Raw genomic sequence first — 27,881 nt, forward strand, 5'->3', positions numbered from 1 at the left:
TTTTGTCTGAGCCTAAAAGTAGAGCACAAAATACTCTTTGAACCAGACTGTGGCCCAACAAAATTCAGTCTGAAACTAACCGCAAACCACACAGTTCTGTCTTAGCTTGGTTGTACTTCACAAAGATCTCCAACTAAACTCTTCAGGGTACCCATGGCCTAGCATGTTTTAGTTTAGTAAAATGCTCTGTCAAGACACTTTGAAATCATATGGCCTAAACCCACATACACATAAATCTGTATGTTACATTTCCTGTATTTCTTCTTATTTGGCCCTTGTGTTCCACCCCTCCCTTTTCTTCCCCCTCCTCTATCTACTGTTCTGCCTTCCAGGCATCTGCCTACTTAAGTGCTTATCATGGCTGCTGTTTTGAGGAGTCTATGAGTGGCCTTTTAGGGGCTGTGAGAGGTGCTGGAATCTTTTTATAAGCAGCACAGTGATAAGGTGTGCCACATAAAGCCCTAATCAGCTGCCCCTCCACCCTGGGCATTCACATTCAGTGACCACAGGCAACCAGCAGACATGGTGAGTTTTTGCTTCACACGAATTTGTTTTGATTTTTTAACAGTTCTTTTAAAATGTATCCATTGAGATTTCAGCTGTAATTTTGAAAAAAAGGTATAACTTACATTTACCTTTACATTTACGGCATTTAGCTGATGCTCTTATCCAGAGCGACTTACAAGGTTATTCCTATTACAGAGTTGGGTCAATGTAGTGTTAGGAGTCTTGCCAAAGGACTCTTATTGGTGTAGCACAGCATGTTTTACCCAGACCTGAAATTGAACCCCAGTCTCATACATGGTGGTGTTATCCACTGCACCACACCAACCATTGCAACACACCAACCACAACACCAATCCTTTCAGACCCATTCAAATAACTATATGAATTAATTTACTTTTTAATCATGAATATCATTACTAACACCCAAAAACCTTGTACAGTATCACAATGTTTGAAATTTGAATCTTGCAGTAAAATGCAACAGAAAGATTAAAATTTGATTTGATTTAATTTTGCAATTACATTTTATATTGCGTAAAAAATATTTGCATTTAAAGGGTGACACAGAAAATGCTGCAAAATGACTTAAAAATAACTATTTATTTAATTAAATAAATTTAAATTGTGTAACAGAAATTATGATAAAAAAATAAAAAGCTTGATTTGTAATATTAACAGGCTATTTTGTTTATTGTATCTTTAGGACTGAAGAACACTCACTATCTAAAGTCTCTTTTCTGATTGGCTCATTCGTCCAATTTAGAAATGGGCTTACTAATATGTGAAAAGGACAACTTTTTTGGGTTGTCTAAATACTTTTACGATTTCTATGACATTGTAAAAGCAAACATTGTTTGTAAATATCATTCCTGTAATATAAGAACGTTTCAGGCCGAGGTATGAACAGTACATTTTACATGCTAAATTGAATTATGAACCGAATTATTAAATTTTTTTGAGAAAAAAATGGCCTTCCTGGATCTTTTCAGATCCTTTTAAATCCAGTGCAAAACATGCCAGCAGCTTTTGTCTATGCAGGTAGAGAAAGCTGTGAAAGGGGACAATTCATATAACTTGTGGTATCAGGAGATTGGGCTGGATGGGTTGAAAGAAATGGATTGGTAGCTAATATGGGAGGTTGCAATAAGGCATAGGAGGTTCACAGATAAGATGGTGGTTCTTTATTTGCAGAGTGAAGGAAGGGTGTCATAACACGTAAGAGAAGTCCAGGAGATTTATAGGATGTTATATTAAAAACGGGAGGGGCTTTAGGCCTGTTCCTCCTCCCAAAACTTGTGTGTACTGAAATCTGATTTAAACTATGTATGTTTTCACAAATATCTTAGTTAAATCAAAAAAAGTGACAAATCGTTAATAAAAATTCTACTTTTTTACTGTCTTTGATTAGGCAAGTAAGAAAGCTGCATCTAAAAGGAAGAATGCCCAGCGGGCCTCATCCAACGTCTTCTCCATGTTCGAGCAATCGCAGATTCAAGAGTTCAAAGAGGTGAGGACTATTTACTACCAGTGATGTAGAATTAAATATAACATTTAAGGAAAAATCATACAGTGTATTACATGTTTCTTTATAGGCCTTTGGCTGCATTGATCAGGACAGAGATGGCGTCATTAAGAAAACTGACCTGAAGGAAACCTACGCACAGTTAGGTACAAGAGTTTTCTCTTTTGGTTTCTACCTACATTTGTATCCACCTTGTACAGAATGATTTCATAATACACAAGGCAAAATCCTTTTATGTGAAGGTGTGATTAATTACTGAACAGAATGCACTCTGTTGGTTTGAGGTTTTGGAAATTCTATAGTTTCCTTCTGTAGTTTTATGTAGAACAATGAGGTAAGAAAAGACAATGAGATGAAAAAAAAAACAATGAGATGTAAAAAGGGAAAAACAATGAGATCAGTGGTTTATGTTGCAGTATGGGTGTATGTTGCAGTTTACAGACACAGTATGACAGTATGTACAGTCTCAGAAGACATTAAAGCAGATATTAAATTATATAAGATTTAATAACAAATATTGTATGTGTGAAAAATGATTAAAAAAAACTGCCACATTTACACTACACTTATTGTCATAATGTTTGGGCAAATGTATAAGTATATTGTTGCTGTCACGCAAAAACCTTGTATCTCCAAAATGGCAGGTTTACATAATGTAAAGGATCACAACTGTAAGAATTACACTATATGAAAAAAAAAATAAAATCTCTCAATATTGATACTAGTTGTTTGCATGGCAGCAATACAATTCATCATAAAACTGTGATTAGAGACATGCATCTTTATCTTAAACAAACTTGCAGCCAAAACTGTTAATAAAAATAAGCATACAAACTAAGGTGTAGCATATTTAAGTGTATTTTATCTCTACTGTTTGTGTATGTGTGTGTGTGTGTGTGTGTGTGTACATTCAGGGAAACTGAATGTAAGTGACGAGGAGCTGGAGGGCATGCTGGCTGAGGGAAAAGGTCCAATCAACTTCACTGTTTTCCTCAGCCTGTTTGGAGAAAAACTCAATGGTATGAAAAAAAAAATCATCATTTCAAACTTACAAAGAAATGATGCCTTCAAAACCTGATTTTACCACAAGCTGAAATTTGTTTTTGGGGATTAAAGGAGACTATAGGTTTGTTGTTGCTTTATTCCCGGGTCCTTTTTTGTCTGAAGTCAGAGGGCTAGCTAGGAAATTATGTAAGAGTAGTGGGAGTATGAGGTGAAACAAAATATATTATTGGTTAATTTTTAATGTTAAGAAAGATTACAGAAAAACAGTTATCAAAGAATGTGAGCTAAATCCACTCCTTCACCTTCCTTTAAGTCTATCAAAACTCTGTCTAAGCTCTGTCTCTGATTATCAGAGGGGGATCTAACCTTCAACCACAAAGCAGAAGCACCTGATCAGGCTAGCATTCCTCCATCCCTCTCCTTCAGTCTCCTCCCATAGAATCATATGCTGATGGTGTGGATTTAACACTACTATGCCACTACACTTTTCTCTGGCTTCTATTCTTGACCGTTATCTACCCCAACAGGAACTGACCCAGAGGAAACCATCCTTGCTGCCTTCAAACTGTTCGACCCGAATGGCACCGGCTTTGTCAACAAGGATGAGTGAGTAGACAACACTGACTTAGTTAATTTAGGATTTACAAAATATAACTGTTAACTGTTAAATAGTGTTAGTGAGGTTGTGTATTGGATCATTTGTGTAACATCACAAACACTCTAGTTCATCAACACTGAATGGAGTTGTATCACCCCAAAGACATCATAATTCAGTGGCTTCACAGCCCAGTGATTGAGGGCTTTATAAGTTCTAACTAACATTCATTTTTACATTATCAGTGCATTTAAACAACGTTGATCTCTGATGTCAGAATAGATTTATTTGTGCTTATTGATTTTAAGTCGATTCAACATTGATTCAACACTATGGTTAATATGTATTCAAATTTTCTAACATGTAGTAAGTATTTATTTTGATTATTCATTTATTCAATTCATATAGCTTGTACTGCATTCTTGCAGTGTAGAAAGGAACATTCAAATAATAATGAAATAATAATTCTAATAATAATTATTATTATTATTTGTAGGGAGCACCTTTCTCCTAAAAGCATTGTGAGTGTAGAAAGACTCCAACTATCCAAAGCCTTTAAATGAACATTCAACATTGATTTAATGTCAGTATTTCAACACTATCCGGTGCATATGAGGCAATAATTAATAAAGACTGTTTGAAGGTTGTTAATATATTAATATTAAATAGTATATTCATTTTTATTATATTTACAGTGTCCTTTTTTCATTTTTCCAACAGGTTCAAAAGGTTGCTGTTAACCCAGGCAGACAAATTCACACAAGAAGAGGTTTGTGTTGCAGACACAGATACAGAAATATGCATACTATGTATTAAATAGACACTTTATTAGCTATAACTCAAACTACTAGACCATTATTACTTCTTGTACAGCATGGGTCATCAATGCATCAATTTCAGCATCGGATGTTCCTTTGTTTTTTGCGCAGGTGGAGCAGGCCTTTTCAGTTGCCCCCATAGACGTGACTGGGAATATAGACTACAAATCCCTTTGTTACATCATCACACATGGAGATGAGAAAGAAGAATCCTAAAAAAAATAACCATCTCAGTCTCTGTCCATTCATATCTGCTGTTTTTATGATTAAACACGCTGTAAAACATACTGCTGTATTTATTTTGTGAAACTGGAATGGACTGTGAGTGTATAAAGGATAAATTAAAAAATCATATTTCAATAACAGTGAATGTATAAAGACTGTGGCAGGGTGATTTTTCATTCAGAATGTTTTAGAATGATTAACTGTCAAACTGGAAATAAATAATCAGACATATCTTTGTCCCGTCTACATTTTCATTAAGGATGCTTGAGAAGTTTTAAAGCATCTGTCCTTCATTGCTGAGCATTTCTTCAGCTTATTCACCTCACATAGAACGTTTTTGCCACATCACTCTGTCTTTTAAAGTTTACTAGATGGCAGCAGACGACCACGGGACACAAACTGCAAGCGCACGCCTGTCTGTCTACACCCATCGGCTGTGTTCAAATATGCACCCTTGTACTCTAGTACACTTGGCTAGTGAATAGTACAGAACTTGGCGGCTGCTGCTCATGCACTACAAAGTTTTACAACATCAATCAGGCCATGCCAGAATGTGATGTGTGTGTGTTGTGAAGGCAAACACATTTTAATACTATTGTAGTAACACTGTTTAAGAGTTTAAATGCTAAAATTAACTAGCTGAATGTCCAGCAAGCTGATCAATCAAGCGTCCTTATTCATCTGTTGTGTAAAAAGGTATTTTTGTAACTTATTTACTCATGTGTCCGGTCATATTGGACACAGTGTTTTATATGATATGATATGCACAAAAATATGTTAATACTAATTTATTGACCACCTCAAAACATGTTTCTGATAACACAAACAATTGGCAAGAAAAAAATGACACCGACCATTATTATCAAGTTTCAACTCTATTGGAAAGAGTGTGCTTCAGTAGGGACCAGTGGGTCTATTTCCTTTTATCATCTTCCCAATCAAAATAACTACATAATAACATTTGTAAATTTTAAAACTTTTTATGAATAAATTAAATTAAAATGCCCTTGATTAATATATTGGAAATTATAAGAATTTCCTTTTGTCTAATCAGATCCCAATTTATATCTGTATGTGGGCATGTATTTTTAACTAATAATTTAAGAGTAGGTGTTAAATAATTAATAGAAATGGAATTAGTAGATAGATAAATGTATTTTTAAATAATTAGTAGTTACCTAAGAAAAACTATTATTGAATACTGATTGATAAGTAGGCACTTAATAAATAATTCTCATTAAATAATACGTGAATACTTAATCAGTTGTTGGTACGAAATATTAGTAGTTACAAAACAATTTGAGTTCACTAATCACTGTTCACTTTTTGATTATTTAGATTTGTAATTATTTGTTGATTCATTTGTTGCTACTGAATAATAGAAACTGAATAATTAAACATTAAATGAGTAGATGTTGAATAATAGAATACATTTCTAATTTTACACCTGTCTTGCTAAAACCAAATGAAACAACTACTTAGACTAGTCCAAACGTAAAAGGTTTGAGCATAAAAGTCGAAGTTTATTACATGCAGTTATAGCCAACTGGACACAGGGGGAGGATTGAAAAGTGTGCAGCAAAATAGTGGATTTTTAGAGACTATATTATATTTATGTATTTTCTTTTTCTAATATTTTTATATTGGCATATATGTTAAATTATAAATAAATCCTTGGCTCTAAATATAAGCCTACCTGAAACTGTCCAGTTACAACAGTCCGAACAAGATGGACACCTTTGTGTACCCAGGGACCTTTTTGTAAACTAAAATACACTGCCTGGCCAAAAAGAAAAAAACATACTCTAATATTTTGTTGAAGTGCCTTTAGCTTTGATTGCAGCACGCATTCGCTGTGGCATTGTTTCAATAAGCTTCTGCAATGTCACAAGATTTATTTCAATCCAGTGTTGCATTCATTTTTTACCAAGATCTTGCAGCATTGATGATGGTAGAGTCTGACCGCTGCACAAAGTCTTCTCCAGCACATCCCAAAGATTCTCAATGAAGTTAAGGTCTGGACTTCTCATCACTCTTTCACAATTCCAGCCTCATGAATCCTGCCATTGTTATCTTGGAATATGCACAACACACAACACACCCGATGAACTAATTAACTATATTAAGCTTTTCTAACGTTTGTGGCACAGAGAAGGGAAAACATTACAGCGCAGGATTGAACCCCGTTACTCTACATCTTGACTAGCCGGTGTTGTGTACTTAATCTGCACTAAGTAGTGCACTACTGCCCAGACCGTCAGTGCGCCGACTGGGACGCGCCCTTCCCAATGACATGCGCAGCTCTGTCACTGAGGAGGAGGCTGTTGGCAAACTGCAAAAATGACATTTCTGCGTTAAACTCGGAATTTATGGAACAAGTTTCTGTTTCTTCAAAGTCACGGGACTGTACTCCAAACAACTGGGAGAGCTGACCAGGAGGAAACTGCTGTAACTAGTATATCCGCCCGTCGCGGCTTCATTTCGGTTTGTGGAAAATATTCGTGTCCCAAATCTGTTTAGGTTAAATGAAACGGACGCTGGTAGGATAAGCTAAGCTAACTGGCTAAAGCTACAGGGCCTGGGAATTCCATTAGATAAAAATTAATCTTATGTATGTTTTTCTATTCATGAAGCGTTCTGTTTTTACGGGGCTTTATTATTAATTTGTGGAGGTAGCGTTTATTAGCTTATTTAACGTTTACGTTAGCTACATTGGGTGATTATATTAGCTGGTAACTATATTTTGGCGTTAGCTAAGCTAACCTAGCTAACGCTAACTTTACTAACTAACGCTAGGTTACCGATAAGTTCCTCCTGTAAACAGACTGATTTTAACTGTAAAAACTAGTTTAAAACTACCTTTAAACTGTTACAACGGGAGAACAGCTGTGTTGGTAATTTTTAGACAGCAGTATTTGACTGTTCACGTTGCAGAAATAATAGTTTATTATTACTAATAATGAGCCGGAGACTGACAGCGCTTAGTTAACGCTAACGCTAACTGAACACTAGCCGAAGTGTCAGACTGCGCTAAGCTCATTTAAAGGCGATTATCTAGTTAGCTAACACAATCTGTCTTCAGGCGAAGGTTTAAAAATGCAGGCACTGGGTCGTGTTTAAGTGCAATATTGAGTGATAAGTTGCTTGTTAAGCCAATGGCTCTTCTGGACAAGCTGGAAAACGGGCGAATGTCCGCGGACACTGTGAGTTTGCGGACTGTGGGCAGTCATCTGGATGAGGAGAGCTCCCTGGGATCAGACTCGGAGCTGAATGGCTTCACCAGCTCCAGGGACACGGACAAGTACGGGTTTATTGGAGGCGCCCAGAAGTATTCAGCAGAATCGTGAGTATGAAAAGTGAATGAAACACACAGAACTGGTTGTGTAGTTGAGAATTGAGGGCTGGTGATCAAAATATGGTGACCCAAGCTAAATTTCATGATGAATGGGACACTCCTAAAAGCTCCTAAATGTCAATGTCAGTGACTTTCACAAAAAGTAAATTCTCAGACAACAAACCACTTAAAAAAAAAACTATTATAAGCTTATCATCTCTATGATTAATAATTGTAATATTCTTTTTCTGTCATAAATGTCTCCAAACATCACATTTTAGTTTTTTGTTTACTTACTGAAACAGTGTTTTATTTTTTATTTTTGTATTTGTTGCCTCAGAGCTCCATTATGCAGCTAGACCACGTTTGTTAGGAATAATGGTGGATGGGGCTTATTTCCAATATATAAACTAAAATAAAGGCTTAAGAAGATTTTTTCCATGCCCTGCAAAGTTAGGATTTTGGAGATTCAATGATTTTGTGTGATCTCAAGATGATAGTGCTGAATAAGTTTCTTAGGGGTTCCTAGGGTAATTTTTTCTCTGTGAGTTTATTCCCGTCCGGAACGACCATGTATGTGGTTTTCTCAGACGTCTTCTGAAATAAATTACAGGCTGAATTACCTACTGTTTTTCACTGAATTCCGTGGTCCTCCTGTAATTTTAGCCCCTTTGGCTGGACATCTCTGAGTTTCGCATTTAATAATTAGCTATTTGTCCACTGCCATGCACCATTATTATACTTTGGGCATGCATTTCCATGGAGATTGACATAAACACAACAGCGAGTGGAAATGGAGGAGCTACTGAAGGTGATGTCATGTGACAGAGAAAGCTAAAAAAAAAAAACTTACTGGTCCTCCTGTTTTTTTTTATTGCAGTCTGGTTGCAAGAGTTTTATTACTGAATTATTATTAAAAAAAAAATATCTGAAGACTGAACGTTGCCACTTTTTACCATTGGATTAATTAAGTTGTCATAATGCATTTTCTTGCTTTTCAAAGAATGCACAATATTACTTGCTGAATATTCTGTGTACCCCTCAGTTACTGTTTAATTAGGTTAACTGCTTTACATATTTTCTTATGTGCTTTTTGCTTGGCATTTAATATTGTCGCTCGCTGTAGCAGTTGGTGTAAATCAGTGGTTAACACCCCCCTCCCCGTGGTACACTAGGGTTCTTTTCCTTCCTAGGCCGACACACCATACACCAGTATGATAAAATATATTGCCAAAAAAAATCACTCACATATTAAAATAATTAAAATAAGTTTCCAATCACTTCTATTTCCACAGGTGTAAAAAAACAAGAATCTGGGCAGACTGCTTCTACATACATTAGTGAAAGAATGGGTCACTCTCAGAAGCTCAGTGAATTCCAGCATAGTATTGTGATAGTATGCCACCAGTTCCTCACTACAAAATATTCCACAGTCAATTGTCAGTGCTATTATAACAAAGTGGAAAAAGATTGGGAAAGACAACTTTCTGCAGAGTCAGTCACTACAGACCTCCAAACTTGTGGCCTTCAGACTTCTTAAGAACAGTAGAGCATAGAGAGCTGAGCAGCTCCATCCAAGCCTTACACCAGCTTACAACGCAATGCAGGTGGGTGGACACTTTTGGCAATATTGTCTACCTTAGGAAAGACTCCAAACACTGCATTCTCTGACGAAATATTGCTGACCCATAAAAAACATGGACTTCACCAGACACACAGGATTAACCTTTTTTAAGCACTTCTAGAGCTTCAGTAGCTCTTCTGTTGGATAAGATCCTATAAGCTGTCCATCAAGCCTCATGTGCATTAGCACAGCTTGGGTGCCACAGTGATACCCTTGTCACTTTTCAGTTATTTTTCATCTTCCCACACGTCAAATTCAAGAGCTGACTGTTCACTTGCTGCCTAGTACATTAAATCTTTTTGTAAAAAGATAATGTTTTGGTTTTAATGTTGTGGCTGATCTATGTACTCTAAGCAAGTAAGTATAGTAGTAGCTTGAACAGTGTCAGGAAGGAACTTTTAATGCTAATCTTAGTGTTGATCTCGTTGTGTGTCTGCTTTGCTGAATCTGCATGATCTTCTCTGTGTGGTGCACTCAAGGGAAAAGTTGTTTGCTAACAAAAGGCGCTCGTGCGTTCTGAGATAAGTTCTGACAGTCTCAGGGGACTAACTATGGGTAATCGTCTCTCTTTGTGAGCCAGCTATCACACAAGTGTTTATACGATATTGTAAACACACTCTATACTTGTCGGCAGCTGACTGTAATGTCATTGGGATGGACTTTGTCCACACTGTTACAGTGTTTGAAAAGTCCTGCAGTGTCAGACTAAATGTGATCATTCATTTACATTTTTTACAACAATGCTATGCTAAGTTGTAAAGGTTTTGTGCTGTTAGAATATTCAATGATGTTCTTAAAATAAACAGAAACAAACCAATTTGTCAGTATTTAAATTAATTGGAGGAAGCACTACTGGCTTGTGTTAATTTGGCTTTTACCTGAAACTTTTTCTGGACCAGAAAGTATATGCAAACTACAATTTGTCAATGTCTTTAAAAAAAAGAATTGTGATAAAAAACACACTGTGTAAAATAATAATTAAACATGCTGCATTAACAATCTTTAGAGTGATTACCCCACAATTTCCACAATAGATTGTGTATGCTGAATGGGTGAGACTGTGCACATCACTGTTTCAGGTTATTTTGGAGATTACCATCATAGTTAGGAATATGAACTAATTTAATCAAAATAATTTTTTTTGGTAAACACCACAAACATATACACATGCCATAGTATGTATTCTCTGCCCCATATGGATTAAAGCCAAAGTTGGGTGCATGGATTGTGAATCTCTGCGGAACTGTTGTTGTGATTTGTCTGGATAAACCAGTTTTCTAAGATTGAATTACAGATTGAAGTAAATCTCCAACTGCCTAGGTCTGTGCACTGCTACTTTACTGTTTAGTGTAACAGACAAGAATTAATTTGGATGATATGACCGATAATATCTGATTTTTTTTGTTTGTGCTACACAATAAATACCTGTTTTTTTTTTAGTTTTTGAATAAGCTAGAAGAGGAAATTTGTACCAGCAGAAGAGTAGAGTCACATTAAATAAAAGGAGAGAACAGTAAATCACACAATGAATAAAATAGTTTATTATGGTAATTCATTCACTGCGGTGGTGTTGTCCAGAATGTATACACTGTATTGTATTGTTGGTCCCCGTGTTGATATATGTCTAAAACTGTGATATAGAAATATTTTGTATAAATACTAAATTTTTTAATTGTGGCTGTTGCAGTGGCAGTTTTGGCTTCTTTAAAGCTTCTGATGTTACCATTGGATACATTAGGGAAAACAAATTGTTATGGGTACAGTGTACAATGATTGGCCATAATATTAATACCATTGGCAGGTAAATCGAATAGCATTGCTTATCTGGTTTAAATGGCACCTGTCAAAGGGTGAATGTTTTAATAGGCATTGGGCCAAATTGTGATTGCTATGTAACTGGGCCAGAAAATATCCAATCACTAGGCAGCATTTGTGGGATGTTCTCTGTATGTAGTGGTCAGTACCTTGTTCTCCAAAAGAGGACACCTAGTAAACCAGCAAAAAGTTAGATGTGCCCAAGGTTAATAATGTGTTTTATAAAAAGATCCATGAAGGCCCCATTTCACAATTTCTGCTTATATGTTTCTGCCAGATATCACTTTTTCACCCCTGTAGTTTGTTTGCGCTTGTCAAAATCAGTTACATTTGGTTGCATTAGAGCCTGATTACTGTGGTCAAACCTGCCAAAACAAATCACAACAAATAAAAAAAAACCTGACAAAGAAGTTTTCTATACAGTAATTAAGCCTAGTTGTAGATGTTGTAGATGTTTTCCATTTAAAGGAAAATCTCTATGTAAGTGCCCTTCTAAGTCTTAAAATATGCCATTGCTACATATAAGGGTGTTTTGTTTGTTCACAAGCAAGAAATAAATGGGCACTTTACACTATTATGTATCATTACAGTGATCAGTATTGTGCATCATTAAATTGTCATTAAATTTTCTGTAATGATATTTGTAACATCATTTCTCTATGCACGTACTTTGATACAAACCAGCTTTGAGCTTGCGGCTTGTGTTGGGACCTGGATCTGCTACTGCAGTTTGGATTAAATGAGTGAGAGTTAAACTGCACTGCTGAGTGGACGGTAGGCTTCCTGTTTCCTCTGCTTTATGGGCTTTGCTGCCCTGAGGTCATGCCAGCCCTGCCCTTTGAGAGGGACTTTTCTCAAAACAGACTCCAAATCTCTAAACATTTGTTTCAAGGTTTATTTTTGCTTATTTAATTTTGTTTTGCTCAAGTACATGCTGACAGAATTGCCAGGGAAAAAGACTGTTGTTATATTTAAGAAAAGAGAACCATAGCAGTCATGCATGTCTTCACCTGTTTAGTGTCATTTTTTCCATAAAGAGGAAGCTGTGTTTGGATCACAAAAAAAAAAATACAAAAACTTTTATAAAATAATATTATAATGCATTATACTGTGCTAATAAATAGGTAACACTGTTTCAGGAGTCTACACAAGTGTTCAGACACTTTCTGTTATCAGTCATATTATAACTACACTATTTGTTTGGGTTTGTTTTCTTTTCCAGACAATTTTGTTATTGAAAGAGGAAGTGTATAAAATGTGTGCTGTGTTTTTTAATGAGGAAGTCAGAGTGAAACTATGGTTTAGTGGCCTTATAAGCAGATCCTTAAACCTTAATCCAAATTAGCCACATTTCAGCAGTAAAACACGGTGGACATCTGCCAGTGAGCTGACCAATCTCACTTTTATCTGAAACTTTTCTTTTCATTGCACTTGATAACATCTTTATCATTGGCTATATTCGTATCTACACTCCTGATAATAATGATGCTTCAAGTGGTTCTTTTAACAATGGCATTCTAAAAACAAATACTGTAATATATATTTCTAAATGCAAGGGACTGATCAAACACTTACACTTGATGGAAAGGTTATTCATCTTTTTTTTCCAATCACATATCTCTGTTTAAATGTCTTGTTTAGGGAACAAAAGATATTTTGGTATTTTGGTTTATATCTTTATTTAAAAAGTTATTGACTCAAGGGCAAGTTCAACCTCTAAACTTTAGCCTGTTTTAACTAGTTTATAGATACATATTCCAGTAATGGAACAAAGCCGTTTTGTAAGTCTCTGTGGATAATAGCATCTGCTGAATGCTGTAAATGTAAATGTCAAATCGGCAATAAACCATTCTAGTGGTGTGTTCATGAAGATATCTCTGATAAGATTATGACATGCAAAAAAAAAAAAAAAACCTTCAATGAGGTAGGAGTTGTGGTTGTTACTTGATTTATGGTTTAAATGTAATTATTTAATTTCTGAGGAGGACCGCACAAACAGGTATATAGTTTCAGCAGTTTTTTTTTCACAAATACTTTGTCATTTAGCACCAGCTCATTATAAAAAAAGCTGTTCACTAGAATGCTTCATTGATTCTATTGATTAACTTGTTTGGTAACAAACAAGATTTAGTTCAGTTAGTGATGTGATTAGACACAGCACAGTGATCCTGAGAGAAAGCACATGCGAATATATCAATATGTGGAATTAATAATAAGGTGTTTCACATTGTGGTTGTTGTGTTGAAGTTACACTGTGAAAAAATGTGTATTGTAAAATTGATTTGAAAAGAGTTTGTTTAAAAGAATGATTCTTCAGACTTTCAAACAACAGAAACAACAGAATTGCACAATTTATTGTATTATAATACTGTATGCATAGGTTGTGATATACATTTTTGCACCAACCCTTAAAACGTGGGTTTACATTAAATGTACAACATTTACATTACACTACATTACATTAAATGTACTCCAAAAAATATTTTTGAATGTTTTAGAAATATTTAATTTGAAACCAACATGCATCAAGCTTACAAGCTTAATTTTCTGTAGGTACAATGCTATTTACATCTTTGAAAAGCTGTGATTTCTATTTAATTAAGTTTTGAAACAATTGAGCTAAAACTGTAAAAGCGCTTTTTTTTTATCTTACTGATGAAATCCTCTTTTTGTTGGGTATTGAGGTCTGTACTGACTGCGCTGTAGGTCTGGGTGGAGTTTACCACATTAAACAGATCATCAGAGTGGGAGGAGAGCTCTAACTATAAGCCTCTACCATGTGCTTGTCCATCCCATAATTACAAAAACAGGGGCGGTCTACTGTGTAAATATTTATAGTAATGAAATAATAACTGGTTTCTTTTTTTGCTCATTTAAAAGTGCAGAAAGGCATTTATCATGTGTAATTCTGTGAGTCATTATGGCTGGCCATATCAAATAAAAACAATGAGTTGGTTTGTCAGTATAATGTAAAATGTTTAATGTTATAGAAGAACTATTTTTGGTTCTTCAAGTGTATCTTTCACTTACTTAATTGGAATTGTAGTTAGTGTGTTCTTCCTTTTTTCAGTCACTTTTTTATGGCTGAGTATAACCTGTTTTGTTCAGCCACCTTTCTTCCATACTATTTCAACTGAATGTACAGACCTATTTTACTGGTAAGGCCAGTTCTCCTTAGACAGCTACAGAGCTCTGTTGCTAAATCCTCAACTGGGTAAACCTTCTTAACGTTCAGTGAATAAAACAATTTATTTAGACATTTTTGGAGCATTAGTCCAGATTTCTTTGGTCCATTTATAATGAAGTGTCAAGTACAAATGCTACATTCAGACTGGCCAGATTTTCTCATTTTTTATTAAAAGCTATTATTATTGAAAACACTGGGTATTGGTTGGTATTTCGTGATGGCAACTTTGTTTCCTAGAGTCATGCTTTTCTTGTTTCATTGCCTGTTCTCGTGAATTATGCAATTTGTGATTGGCAGCTGTGCCTGTCAGTCAGATTTTTAAAGTATGTGGTTTTCCATCTATGTTAAGCAACAATTGCTACTGCATTTGTGCTGGAGATTTTGTGTGCAGATATTGTTGCATATTTATTTTGGCACATTTGTGTGCATATTTTTCAAAACCTGTTATTTTAAACATAAAAATACTGAACACAAATAACAAAAATATATATATATATATTTTTCTCACAGGGCTGATGATGTGCCCCCAGATGTGTTGAGACAGAGAGAGGTGAAATGGTTGGACATGCTGAGTAACTGGGACAAATGGATCAGCAAAAGATTCACAAAGGTAAGACCTCTTTCATTTTCAGTGTGTTACATCTACATCAAATGTTAATTTGTCGAAAATAGACCCACTTGAAAGAATTTTAAATGGGCCTATAGCTATTAAGCTTTTTAAAAGAATAACTTTCTATTTTAGCATGATGACAAATTTGTTAAGAATGAGACCTCTTAAGCAAATACTCAGATATAATCAAGTACCCACACACACACTTGGCTGACGTTAAAATATACAGTTTATTTTTAGTGTACAGTTTGCCATAAGCTGTCCTCAGGATTGTGCTCATTGTGCTGTGTTACTGATAAAATCTGTTATTAGGATTGGGTGAAATTTTGAAATAACCATCAGCTAAATATCCTTGTGTGATATTAAGCGTCAAAGTTAAAGGTCAATTCAAACAAACGTATTAATTTAAATGATGGTCTTAAGGCTCATTTATGTTGTTTCACACACTTTACTGATTATATCAATACGCCTGTGCGTGACAAAAGACTTGTATGGAGTTGTAAAGAGGATTTTACACCTTGTACTATTGTTATAGAGGACCAAATGTTACTCCCAAATTTGCTTTCCTTCGGGTATGGGGGAGTTTTTCTTGTGACTGTCATCTTCATGTCTTATTTCGTCTGATTTATTTCGGGATTTCTGTAAAGCTGCTTTGCAAAAATATCAGTTTGTTAAAGGTGCTATACAAATATAACGCAAATATACATTTGACTTGCCTTTCCAAAGCTGACTCAAGAAAGAAATGCAAATAATTTCTTTCTTTTTTTTTCTTGTTGTTTATTATTTTCCTTTCCTTCCTCTGAAAACTCTCAAAAACAGCCTTTTCAGCTACTCTAATGTCAGAAACTCCAAACTCTAATGCCTCAGTGACTCAGTGCTAGAGCTGAGCCGAGGTTTGTCTAGACAAGCACGGCATCTCAGTGAACTGTCCTTATACAGTTTTACTGTGTGTCTGCATGTGTTTTGCAATCGCTTATTCTTTTTTTTTACTCTCTCAAGCTCTCTAAAGCTTCCACTGGGGGTGAAGAAACCTCAGGTAAAGAGAACAATTCCCTTCAGTAAATGAGTTACAACAGAGATTTTCTGAGCTTTTATAGCTGAACTTGGTGTTTGCATGTCTGTTTGTCTGTCTGTGTATGGCTTAATTGCTTAAAGTTGTGGATTTGCAAAAAGACTCAATCACTGCTGCTTTTTCCTTTGATTTCCTTGTAAACTATGAATGCCTACTGTAGCATGTGCATCAGGCCTTACTGAATGCTTACTTACTGTGATGTTGGATGAAAGAAATGTTGGTTTAAAAAAGAGGGTATTTAGAAACACCATAGTTTGTAAAAGCATCTAGTTCTAAGGGAACTTTAAACGTGAGTTTACGGTTTATCACTGCACAAGAGGTTTATTATGACTTTATCAGTCATCATCTGCTTGGGTTAAAACAGCTGGCGTGTTATCTAGAGCAATACAACACAATGTATCACATTCCCATATTACATACACAATGTAAAATGGGACTTACAACTCATGGATGTAGCCTGTTACTTGAAACTAACCAACCAAAATTCCATTAGCAAATCACACATATTGTATATTATATATACTCCTCCAATTATATATATATTCCTCTGGAATGGAGCTGTAGACTTGATCAACCTGGGGTTAGAAAAAAAGCATCACACAATACAAAAATAAAACAGAAAGAAAAAACACAAATGTATAAGGCAAACCCATGTTTCACGGGTAGCTGGTGAAGCTTATAGTGTGAACCTTAACAAGTTGATTGTGTTTTCACACATAAACACACCCTGCAGCTCTCAGCACTGACAAACTCTCTACATCCGCTCCACCACCATTTCACTAGAATATTCGAAATCCTAATTTATTCTTAAAATATTTACTGCAAACAGATTACACAGAGCTTAAGAAAGAAAAGAAGGACATTTCTTTGCTGTTCCAAATTTTACAAGGTGGGAATTTGTTTTTTTATGTCATGTATTCTCCATACCCCTGTATGACCACAACATCTGTACCATTTAACTGTACAAAAACACATACTGTTACACCCAAATCTTTTTTATTTTATTTGTGTTTAAAAGATATTTAACGAAAGTAATGTTTATTTCTTTTAAATATGAAAGATTTGTGAACACTTTTAACCCTTTGTTTTACTTAAATGGCATATTTGCATTTGCATTTTGTGTGAGTGAAATTGTACAGTTGTTACTGCTAACTTGTGCATCATAGTACATGTGTGTTTGTGATGAAGGCTTGTTTGTCTGATTCTGAAGTCTGAGTACACCTGGTAATAAAATTAGTCTCTATTTTGGCTAAATAGAAATCTTAGATATGAAATTTTAATTATTTCTTTAAAAGTGTGGAATCACTATTTATTTGTAACATTAACAGTTTTGTTTGCATATAAACTAGGGTTGCACAGTCAAATCTGCATTATATTGGTAACGGCTGTAAAAATGTTTTTAAAGCTCTTTTTTATCTTATTTATTTCTATTAGTTTTAATAGATCTATTTGTTTCTAAAGTTATACCAGGGCATCTAGTCTCTCTGTAAATGATAAATATGTATGTTGGCATCAGCAGATATATATACATGTAATATCGACATCGGCCCTAAATTCACACATTGGTGCATCCCTAATAAACACACAAAACTCTTCTAAAACATAGTCCCACAGAAACCTCATATCTCTAAAATGGAAAGATAAAAAAATGGAGATAAAAGGTTTGTATGACACTGACAATATGATATGAAACTTCGTATCTGATGAATGTGCCAAGATCTTAGATGTACCCAGAACAATGATCAGAACTGTGGATAAAAAAAGTTAATCAAAAATGAAGTTAAATTGTTTTTTTCTGTGGTATTGATGATAAAATTCTGGATAGATATATACTTACAGATTGTTCTTGTCTATTTGAAATAATAAAGGCAACTTCCGCTAATAATTCAAACATATGGAAGTAAGATAACAACATTACGATTGATTCCAAACTTTTGAATAATTTAAATGGAGTCTTTAGTATAACAAAGCTTTTTCTCTCTTACACACAGGTGAGGCTGCGATGTCAGAAGGGAATTCCTCCATCGTTGAGAGGCAGGGCGTGGCTTTACCTGTCTGGAGGAAAAGTGAAGAAAGAACGAAACGATGGCAAATTCAAGGTCTGATACATACGTTTGCTTTTCTTACAGTGACAACTCATTTTAAATGAATGCAAAAAGTTAAGCGACACTTTTAACCTTATTGTTACTCTGAAAAACAAATGTTTAAAATGTCAAATAAACTGTAAATGTTTTAAACTGCTGCTGGTTATCTAACACCAGTGGTACCAGTCTGAGGAACTCTGTGTAGCTGCAGCTCAAGGATTATTATTACTGCTTACTTTTGATACATTTTAGGTAACAACTACTGTCACTTTTAAATCTTTAAGAGTAGACACCACTGTCCGGGTGAACAGGTCAAAGATTCCAAAGATCTTTATGCTTCCTCTGGTTATGAGGAAATGTTTAAATGTCTGGTCCAAACTGCATGCCTCTGTTTTTTTTTTTTTTTTAGGAGCTGGACAGCATGGAAGGAGATCCGAAGTGGATAGACGTAATTGAGAGAGATTTACACAGACAGTTTCCTTTCCATGAGATGTTTGTGTCACGAGGAGGACACGGGTCTGTCTCAAAAGTTTATTTGTGAATGTAAACTTTATAATGCATTTTACAGGATTTTACACTTAATTTTAATTCAGTTGAGTAACTGAATATTGAATCATAATATAAATGAAGAACAATCTGCATGTTAAAACAGATTATTAGTTTTAGTCAATGTTTTATGTAAGAACATTATAGAAACATTCTACTTCTACTTACTCACATCTGTTTTTGATTTTCTGGGAAAATATCTGTTCCTGGGGATTTTTAGGCAGCAGGACTTGTTGCGGGTGCTGAAGGCCTACACTTTATACAGGCCTGATGAGGGCTACTGTCAAGCTCAGGCTCCAATTGCTGCAGTGCTGCTGATGCACATGCCTGCTGAGGTCAGTGTTAAAAAAAATACACTGTGTACAACTGGGAATCATACTCATTTCTTTAATTAAATGTCCTTCATAATTCTCAACTTAAAAGCTGTAAATGCAGGGTTCATACAGTCATGAAAAACCTGGAAAAGTCATGGAATTTGAAAATAGCAATTTCCAGGCCTGGATAAATTTGGGAAAAATAAAAATACCCAGAAAGTTTTGGAAAAGTCATGGAAATTTTGTCTACAAATATTTGTGTTTCCGTTTATCGATGGAGAAAATAAATTTTGAGCCAGCAATTTAGCCCTACACAATGAAGCTCTCATTTTATTATTGAATATTGTGTGTCAGATTCATTTTAGACCTACTATAATCAATTTTGATTATAGTTTTAGTTGATTTTTGGCTTTATTGCCCATGTCTGCACTGATGTTTTAAAAATCGTATGGTCATGAAAATTTGTCTTGAAGGCATGGAAAAGTCATGGAAATTTATTGGTTAAAAAGTGTATAAACCCTGTAAATGTCCCATACATTTTATAAAATATTTTATTTTAAAACATTTGTATATTGCTGTATCTATACTTTAATTCTAATTAGTGTGATTGCAGTATGCAATCACAGTATTGTTCTTCTTAAGTCTTATTCTTCTTCTTCTTCTTCTTCTTATTATTCCACCTGTTTTTTGTCCGGTTAACTAGTGCCGCAGTTTTCGAGATATCGACTTCGTTCAAAAGACAAAACGTGCGTCCTTATCGGGAATGGTGGGCTTGTATACAGCTTTCCGATCGGACTTACGTTTTTCGTAAAAACTTCGTAAGTGTGCGCTTTTTTGCCCATTGAAAATGAATGGGCAGAACTTTGCACGGCCGTGTACGTCACAATTTTTGAGATACGAAGATGAAACCAATTGAGGACCTGTAGAACTTATTGAGCTCTTTCCGAAAATATGCGTCACGAAACGTTACGACATACGAATTTCGTACGATTGTCGTACGAAGTGGCCCCATAGGAATGAATGGGGCCATCGGAGGATGGCAGCTAGATCGAAGGACGGCAGCTAGAACTCCAGTACTGTGTGTAATGGAGCCACGGGTCAAAAGTTTGGGTACCCCGGCCAGCACTGCAATCACACTCGCAGTTTCTGTAGGAACTGCAATCTAGTTATTTATCTTGTTCTGTGTTTCCGTAGGATGCCTTTTGGGGACTGGTTCAAATTTGTGAGAAGTACCTCCCTGGTTACTACAGTGCAGGCCTGGTAAGTGGTTATAAAGGTCTTGTGAAGCTCAGTGATGACATAAACCACACTCCTCCACCGTTTTGCATGACATACCTTTAGTTACCTCTATAAACAAATAACTCTACGCTTGCTCTCTTATGTTCAGCTGCCAAGATATTTGATTAAGAATTGCCTTAGAGCCAATCTGATAAAGATAAAAAATGAGATGTGCTATCTGAAATGCAGCTGTTGTAATAAATTCACAAGATTACACAATAGGGTTGTGTGTTGGCATGAATGATATGATATGATTTGCCTTGTGTTATGACTCAAAATATTTTGTAACATATTGCAGTACTGTAAATAAAAAAAAGATATATCATCTTAGTTTTGGAGAACCCTAAAAACGTGTATAAAATCTGAGAAAGGTTTATGTCCAGTCATATCTGTGGTATCTGAGGACAGAGTACAACACAGTTATCTAACAGTTAAGGTTTAAACACAGCACAAATTGACCCCCTGTGTGCCACCAATTATTGCATGTAAACTATTTAATTAAAAATCAGTACTGTGATTTTTGAGAATTAACACAGTATTTTTTAAAACATAAATTTGTGATACCTAGAAATATCAATACTTTCTTACATTCCTATTAAACAACACAATAATATGCCAGGGATAAGTATTAATCTAATTTAAAGTTTATATAAAGGTAGATATATAATTTTTGCATTTTTATTTTTATTTTCTGATAATATAGCTTTAATAAAAGAGCAGTACTTCATGCCGGCATGACTTGCTCTGGAAGAAAACCCTGTTATTTCCTCATTTCCAAGTCTGCGAGAGACAGCATACACAACATGCACATAAATACTATACCTTGTATAGTCGGAAACTCAATATTCTGGATTATGAGACCATTTAAACCAAACAGGAAGCATCTGCTGATGATTTTAGTCCAGTTTAAATCAGTTTCCTGAAACCTAAAGCTTATCTTTTTTTTTTGACTAAAGGCTAAGCTGACACATTTTTTGGCTGACGTCTAGTCGTGCTGGTCCAAGAGTCATTTTTCACATTCCGTTCATTACACACATGTCTGAGATATGCTTTATGTAGTAAAACGGAAGTAATGCTCCTGTGCTGGAGGAGTAGTCAAAAGTTCAAAAGGGTTGTGGACATTATCTTATCGAGGTTTTCTTCTGAAATCAAGGGTATGAAAAATATATGTAGCCACAACTCTTCTGGGAAAGCTTTACACTTCATATTGAAACATTTCTGTGAGAGCCACAGGAACATTAGAGAGGTACTGAATGTTCCTGTTAAGAGAGTTCAGTCATTTCTAGCCCTCAGTACGTAGGTGGTTCCTTCCAGAAGTACAGCTGCATTCACTGCTGTTTGTATATATTCACAATTCTGGAAGTGACCTAATTCATGGGAGTTGTAGAAAATTATACACTACAGCCGATCGCCAGACACCACCCTCTTACACTTGATGAAGTTATTTAACAGCGCCCTCTTCTGTTGGTCTGTGGTTGTCCTTGATTTTAGGAAGCAATTCAGCTGGATGGAGAGATCCTGAATGCACTGCTGAAGCGTGTGTGTCCTACAGCGTACAGACACCTGGACAAGCACAAAATTGAACCCATCCTATACATGACAGAGTGGTTTATGTGTGCATTCTCCAGAACTTTGCCCTGGGCATCTGTGCTTAGGGTGTGGGATATGTTCCTGTGTGATGGTGAGAAATGTTCAAACTTTCTGTTTTAATGTCACTACTTTTTTTTATAATTATTCTTTACCTTCTGTCTCTTCCCTGTTTACTTGCGGCTTTATGTTTTCTCCATCTTTCCCCCTCTATTCTCTACTTGTCTTTTTATATTTATGTTCTATTTTCATTTGCCTTGTTAAAAAATGTACAGTCACTTTTCTGCTTTTTTGACTTTGTTGTTCCCTCTTAATACGCTTGTTTTTAATAATCTTTCTTTTTTTCCACTCAGGTGTGAAGATAATATTCCGTGTGGGTCTGGTGTTGATGAAGTGTATGCTGGGCACTCGTGAGAAGTTAAAGTCCTGCCCTGGTCAGTATGAAACTATGGAGCTACTCAGAGCCCTGGATCCCAGATACATGCAGGAGGCCTTCCTTGTGCAACAGGTAACACACTTGCTAGTTATAACAAATTAACCAGCTAGAAAATTATTCTGTTTCTGCTGTAAATGTTTTGATAAAGATGATTACTTGTATTCTGAATGTTGGTGATGTTGAATGGGTTGAATGGTGTGTTTTTATTATTATTCTATGTGTGTTAATTAAAAGGATGTAAAAAACATGTAGTTATTAATCAGTTTCTGTGATGTGGAGCTGAATTTAGCTTTTATCAGCTTCCATTTAATTTTTCCATTCCACCTTAAATGCTGTCGCCTCTGCCGCGTGTCACACCATTTAAGGTGGAATGGTACAATTGAATTAAACCTAATAAAAGCTAAATTCAGCTCCCCATCACAGAGGAATTAAGGAATGGACAATAATAAAATAATTACTGCCCCAACTTCTGTGTTTTCTGAAGACATACAATGCCTTAAAGTTAATCGCTCCACAGCTTTATATCTGTATCGGATTCATAAATTTTTTTTTCAATTCTTAAGGGGAAGATTTTACCCTTTGCCCTTTGTATCTCTGTTACAAGTGAAAAGTTACACTCAAAAGCAAGGATATAGGTACAAAAGAGAAATGGGATTGGAGCTAAATTGAAGATTTGTCCTTATCTTGTTTTTTAGCATTGTGCAAACCTTACGTCTAAATCCTCATATGCCCACCTGAAGTGCCCTTGAGTAGATTTGTTAATGGCTGTGTGTTTTATGTAATTTCCAAAAATAAATAAATCAATAAATAAAGGTATCCTCAGTATCGTCAAAGGACCAGTGTATCTGCACATTTTCAAAGTAACATGGAACCCCTAATTCCACTTGTTTATTCAGTTGGCCATCAATTGTTTCAAATGCTAATTTGCAGACACAAACATAATTTACTGATGTTAATGGGCACTCTGTGTTTCATACAAAAAGGTTAAAAGTACATGTAAAACTACAATTACTTTGTCCATGTCTTAAATATTTAACAACAGTTATTAACAATATTTTTGTATATATTTTTGTATATATTAGATTTCATAACAAACTATAGCAGTAAAATTATTAACACCTGTTCTGTGACGCAGGTGATCGAGCTGCCCATCTCAGCACGTGATGTGGAACGGGAAAACCGAGTGCAGCTGAAGCGTTGGAAGAAAAAACACGGTGAGCTCAGTTACAAAGCTCCTCCCAGATTGCATGGCGCTCGGGCCATTATGGATGCCGAACCTCACACGCGGCAAGATCTCCGCCAGAAGCCTACCATTATCGTCCATTACCCCTCAGCTCCTGAGCTCAACCCTGACTTCAATCGCAGTAAAAAGAGGGGGACTTTCAGAAGAAATCCGCCCCTGGACATTCAAAATCCATACGCCCTACCCGCTGACTCCAAACCTACCCATCCGACAACTGTTGCTAATCAACATGGCCAGCATTCACTTCCAGCACAGCCGTCTAACCAGCCACCTCCAAAGCTTCCAGCTTCACATGAAACTTCTCAGCCACTGCAGCAACCTTCATTCACTAACCAGAAGCCACCCATTAAAGAAGCACTTCCTCCTGTAGAGCTGCCCAAACAGTCCTCAAACTCTTCAGTCAATCAGAATTCCTCAGAATCTGCACTAAATTCCTCTTTCTCTCAGCTTGCTATCACATCTCAACCCTTGCACCTTCCTCCACCACCAAGCTTCGCTCAAATCCAGCCACCACCACCCAAAACTCCACCTCCCCCAGCACCCACAGTAGAAGAGCCAGTTCATGGCTGGCGTCCACACCTGCAAGACCACCCACCTGTCCAAACCTCAGCACCTGTGTCAACACCTGTTCCAATTCCTGTTCCCATCCCTGTTCTCATCCCTGAGGATTTAGCAGTGCATGAAGTTGCTTCAGATCCACCACCCACTACAAGCTCAGTTCCTCTGCTTCCAGCCAGCGTTCCTGCTGATGAGGACTCTAGCACCGCCAGTGAAAACAACACCCTACGCAACTCCTCTGAAAGTGTCAACAGCTCAGAAGACACTTACTTGTAGCTTTCTGTCTCCATCTAGTGGTGTTGAGTAACAATGGCGTTTCTAGCACGGTCTGTGGCCTGCAGTCTGGGAAATGTTTTTTGCCTAAATGTAAATACTGGCAAACGGGGAGAAAGCCTGCAGAACAAGATAAAGATAAAGCAAATTTAATCAAATTCAGAGACATTTATTGTTTCATTTGGGAGTAAATATTCAGAGTTTAAAAAATCCATAACCTGTGATAACTTTCCAAGAATTCACTACTGACGGAAACTCGTCTTACAGAGACCTCTAACTGAGAAAAATCAAGACTCGTGGATGTTCAAACGTCATTTTTTTAAAGGCTTCACCTGCAACATTCATCTCTGACTGCTCATGTAAATAAGATTTATATATAAAGATATAGGCCATACAGTTCTTTATGTGCTCAGGCATGGCCTTTATACGCTGATCAGCTTTCAAAAACAAGCATTTCCTGGACCCATCAATCCTCTAAAGCTGATGGAAAAATAGTGGATTGATGGAGTGAGTTAATGACTCCTATTCACTGCTTTAGAACCAGCTCCAGCACTAAATGCCAGAAGAGGCTGTGTTTAAATCTCTAATTTCCAGCTTCTTTCTACTGACTTATTTGCTGCTTTAAAAAAAAGAGGTCATTCTAACACACTTATATATTTGTGCTCAAATACACTTGTATACCTGCCTTTCTGTATAAATGCATAGCAAGGACCACTAATGCAGAATTATTAATCACGTGACTCACTTCAGGTTACAAGCAAAGCTTTTCAGTTTTTTTTATTCATGTTAAAGAGATACTCCATAATTTCTCATCCAGATCTCTGTGTGTAGCAGATAGTTGGTCACTATGGACACAGTTGGTTGTGTATTTATGACAGAAGATCAAATAACCATCAAATCAAAAACTATAGTTTCTCTTAAACAAGAAAAAAGGAGGAGTGGCAGAAAATGTGCATTAAAATAGAACATTTGCATGGACAGAAAGTTTGGGACACTTACACATTACATCTATAGGACATTTTATGACCTCCCGTTCTAAATCTACATGTGTTATAATATGGCTTTTGTAAGCACTTTGATGCACTATAACTGTAGGTTTGGAACCCTTCTGGAACTCAGCAGAGCGTTGGTGACTTTTATACTCTATATTCTTCTGCATTTAGACCATGTAAAGTTACGCAGCAGAGTTCCTGTGGTTCCGAAAAAGCTGATAGTGGAATATCAGAAATCTAAGAAATTTTACCAGCATGTTGTATTCTCTGACTAATGCTTGTAAAGGCATAATTGATGGTTAGATGCTTGATTTTATCCAGCAGTGGCCCGGGGACTGAATGAAACTTCTGTATTCACTGATTTAGAGATGTCCCAATACTTTCTGTTCTTATTGTGTCTGTTAAAGTTTCTGTTTTCAATTTATTATAGAATACCATATAAAAATACCTGCTTCACCACTAGAACTTCCTATTGATTCCCTTTGTGAGTCAGTTGAGAAACAGTGGAGTATTCCTCTCTGACAAGTATGTGTGGATGTTTTTCCACCTCCAGCCACTAGAGGGAAGACTTTGTCTAGAAATGTTTACTGACGCTAAACACACAAAAAGTGCCTGAGCTGCTTCTCACTACAGCCTTCATAAGGGAATTTCTCAAGCTCTTTATTACCATTCATGTGTCCATACCTCATTCTGGTTTCAGGTAAAGTCTTTGTACTCTGCAGTGTTTTCCAGTCTGACTAAGAGTTCATCAAATTGAAGACTGGAGGCTGGAGTAACTGTGGATTTTAGCTCATAATGCACAGCTTAAAATACAAAGCTCTAATAAATAAAGGTGCTACAAAAGGCTCTTTGAGTGATACCGTAGATACCGTTCAACAAGAGATTTGTGTAGAAACACAGTTTTCGTGAAGGTTCTGACAACCGCCAATGTTTTCTTTTTTGTTTTATTTTATAAGGAAAATTGCATTCTTTATCATTAATGCAAAGCTGTTAATCATTCTGTTTACAACACATTATCTGAATAAACACAGTAAGAGAATCAGATTTTTCTCAGAAACAAATCCATGAAAATTCTTAGAAAGATATTGTTAAATAAGACTTATGTTTGTATCAGAATTTAATGTAAGTGTGAAAAATCTTGGTGAGGAAAATGTGCATGTAGTGAAATAGGACAGCACAATATTGGGAAGAAAAACACATTGTGATTTTTTTTTCTATATATCTTGCCGTATTTATGTAAAAAAAAAAATCAGGCTTCACATTGGAAATACCCTCTGTATATTAACAATTGGATGTAATCTGCCTCTGGTACATATGTCGTGAAATCTGACAACAGTATGATTTAATTTGCCTTATCTGACTATATACACATTGTAGTGGTGATATGGAAACGATATACTGTGCAGTCCTAAAGTATCTTTGCACACACACACCCACACACACCTCTGTTACAAACATGGCCCTATGCTGCTCCTTTAATGGCAGTGCCCACAGATCCATTTGAAGCACCTTTATTTATAAGACAGAGAACTGTGAGATTACTGCAGTTAGTTCAGTTAATGGGAGCTGTTACTTTAATTTTACTTTTTACATTGTTACTTTTACTAGCTGGAGCTTTGTGACACTATTTTTTTTTCCCCAGATAATTTTTTCGGCACTTTTGTTTATATAAGAATCTGAATTTACTTTGTACTGATTAGCATACTTTTTATCACAACTTACAAGCTTTCAAAAAGGTCAGATTTGCTTTTGTCTAATTTAACCTGCCTTAAAATTCGACTGTTATTCTGCAGATTTTGTACAATGGTGTAGTTGAATTAGATGCGCCTTAATAAACAAATAACCAAACTGAAGTGGTGGTTTTATTGCTGACTGTGCTAATGTGTAGGTCATCAGTGCTGGATGGTCTGGCGTTCAGTGGTTTGTAAGCATTTGAATGTTTAGTTGGTGCAGTGTAGTGTGAGTCTGAGCTCAGGGGATTGCGGGAAAAGCCCAATGGGGGTCAATGGGTGACGAGGGTTAACTGCAATTTTATTCACAAAGTGCACAATTACAGAGCGCTTTTCTTTGCTTTCTTTTGAGTTTCAGATTTCAGAGGTGTGTGTGTATGTGTGTGTGATTACAGATTAACAGGGAGGACTTGCCTGCAGGGGAAAAGGGGGCTTAACACAAATGGCTGTTTTCACGCCCTAATTAAGGGAACTGTGTTTGCTTCATGTTACAGTGCGTTAAGTCTCCGAGGTGCTTCTTGGTAGC

The 27,881-nt window shown here is 36.0% G+C and overlaps 2 protein-coding genes across 2 annotated transcripts; both read left to right on the plus strand.

Moving 5' to 3' along the window:
- Nucleotides 1-366: 366 nt before the first annotated feature.
- myl7 (myosin, light chain 7, regulatory) lies at nt 367-4,903 on the plus strand. Its single transcript, XM_007237394.4, has 7 exons — nt 367-525; nt 1,916-2,014; nt 2,100-2,175; nt 2,944-3,048; nt 3,562-3,640; nt 4,350-4,398; nt 4,559-4,903. The coding sequence occupies exons 1-7, from the start codon at nt 523-525 to the stop codon at nt 4,661-4,663; spliced, it is 516 nt and encodes a 171-aa protein (XP_007237456.1). The 5' UTR covers nt 367-522; the 3' UTR covers nt 4,664-4,903.
- Nucleotides 4,904-6,957: 2,054 nt separating this feature from the next.
- Nucleotides 6,958-27,478, plus strand: tbc1d10aa (TBC1 domain family, member 10Aa). The gene is made up of 9 exons (XM_007237393.4): nt 6,958-8,015; nt 15,143-15,242; nt 18,306-18,413; nt 18,808-18,914; nt 19,165-19,279; nt 20,453-20,518; nt 22,028-22,217; nt 22,477-22,631; nt 23,695-27,478. The coding sequence occupies exons 1-9, from the start codon at nt 7,828-7,830 to the stop codon at nt 24,634-24,636; spliced, it is 1,971 nt and encodes a 656-aa protein (XP_007237455.3). The 5' UTR covers nt 6,958-7,827; the 3' UTR covers nt 24,637-27,478.
- Nucleotides 27,479-27,881: the final 403 nt, after the last annotated feature.

Source organism: Astyanax mexicanus, chromosome 12 (genome assembly GCF_023375975.1).
Source record: "Astyanax mexicanus isolate ESR-SI-001 chromosome 12, AstMex3_surface, whole genome shotgun sequence".
Lineage (NCBI taxonomy): Eukaryota > Metazoa > Chordata > Actinopteri > Characiformes > Acestrorhamphidae > Astyanax > Astyanax mexicanus.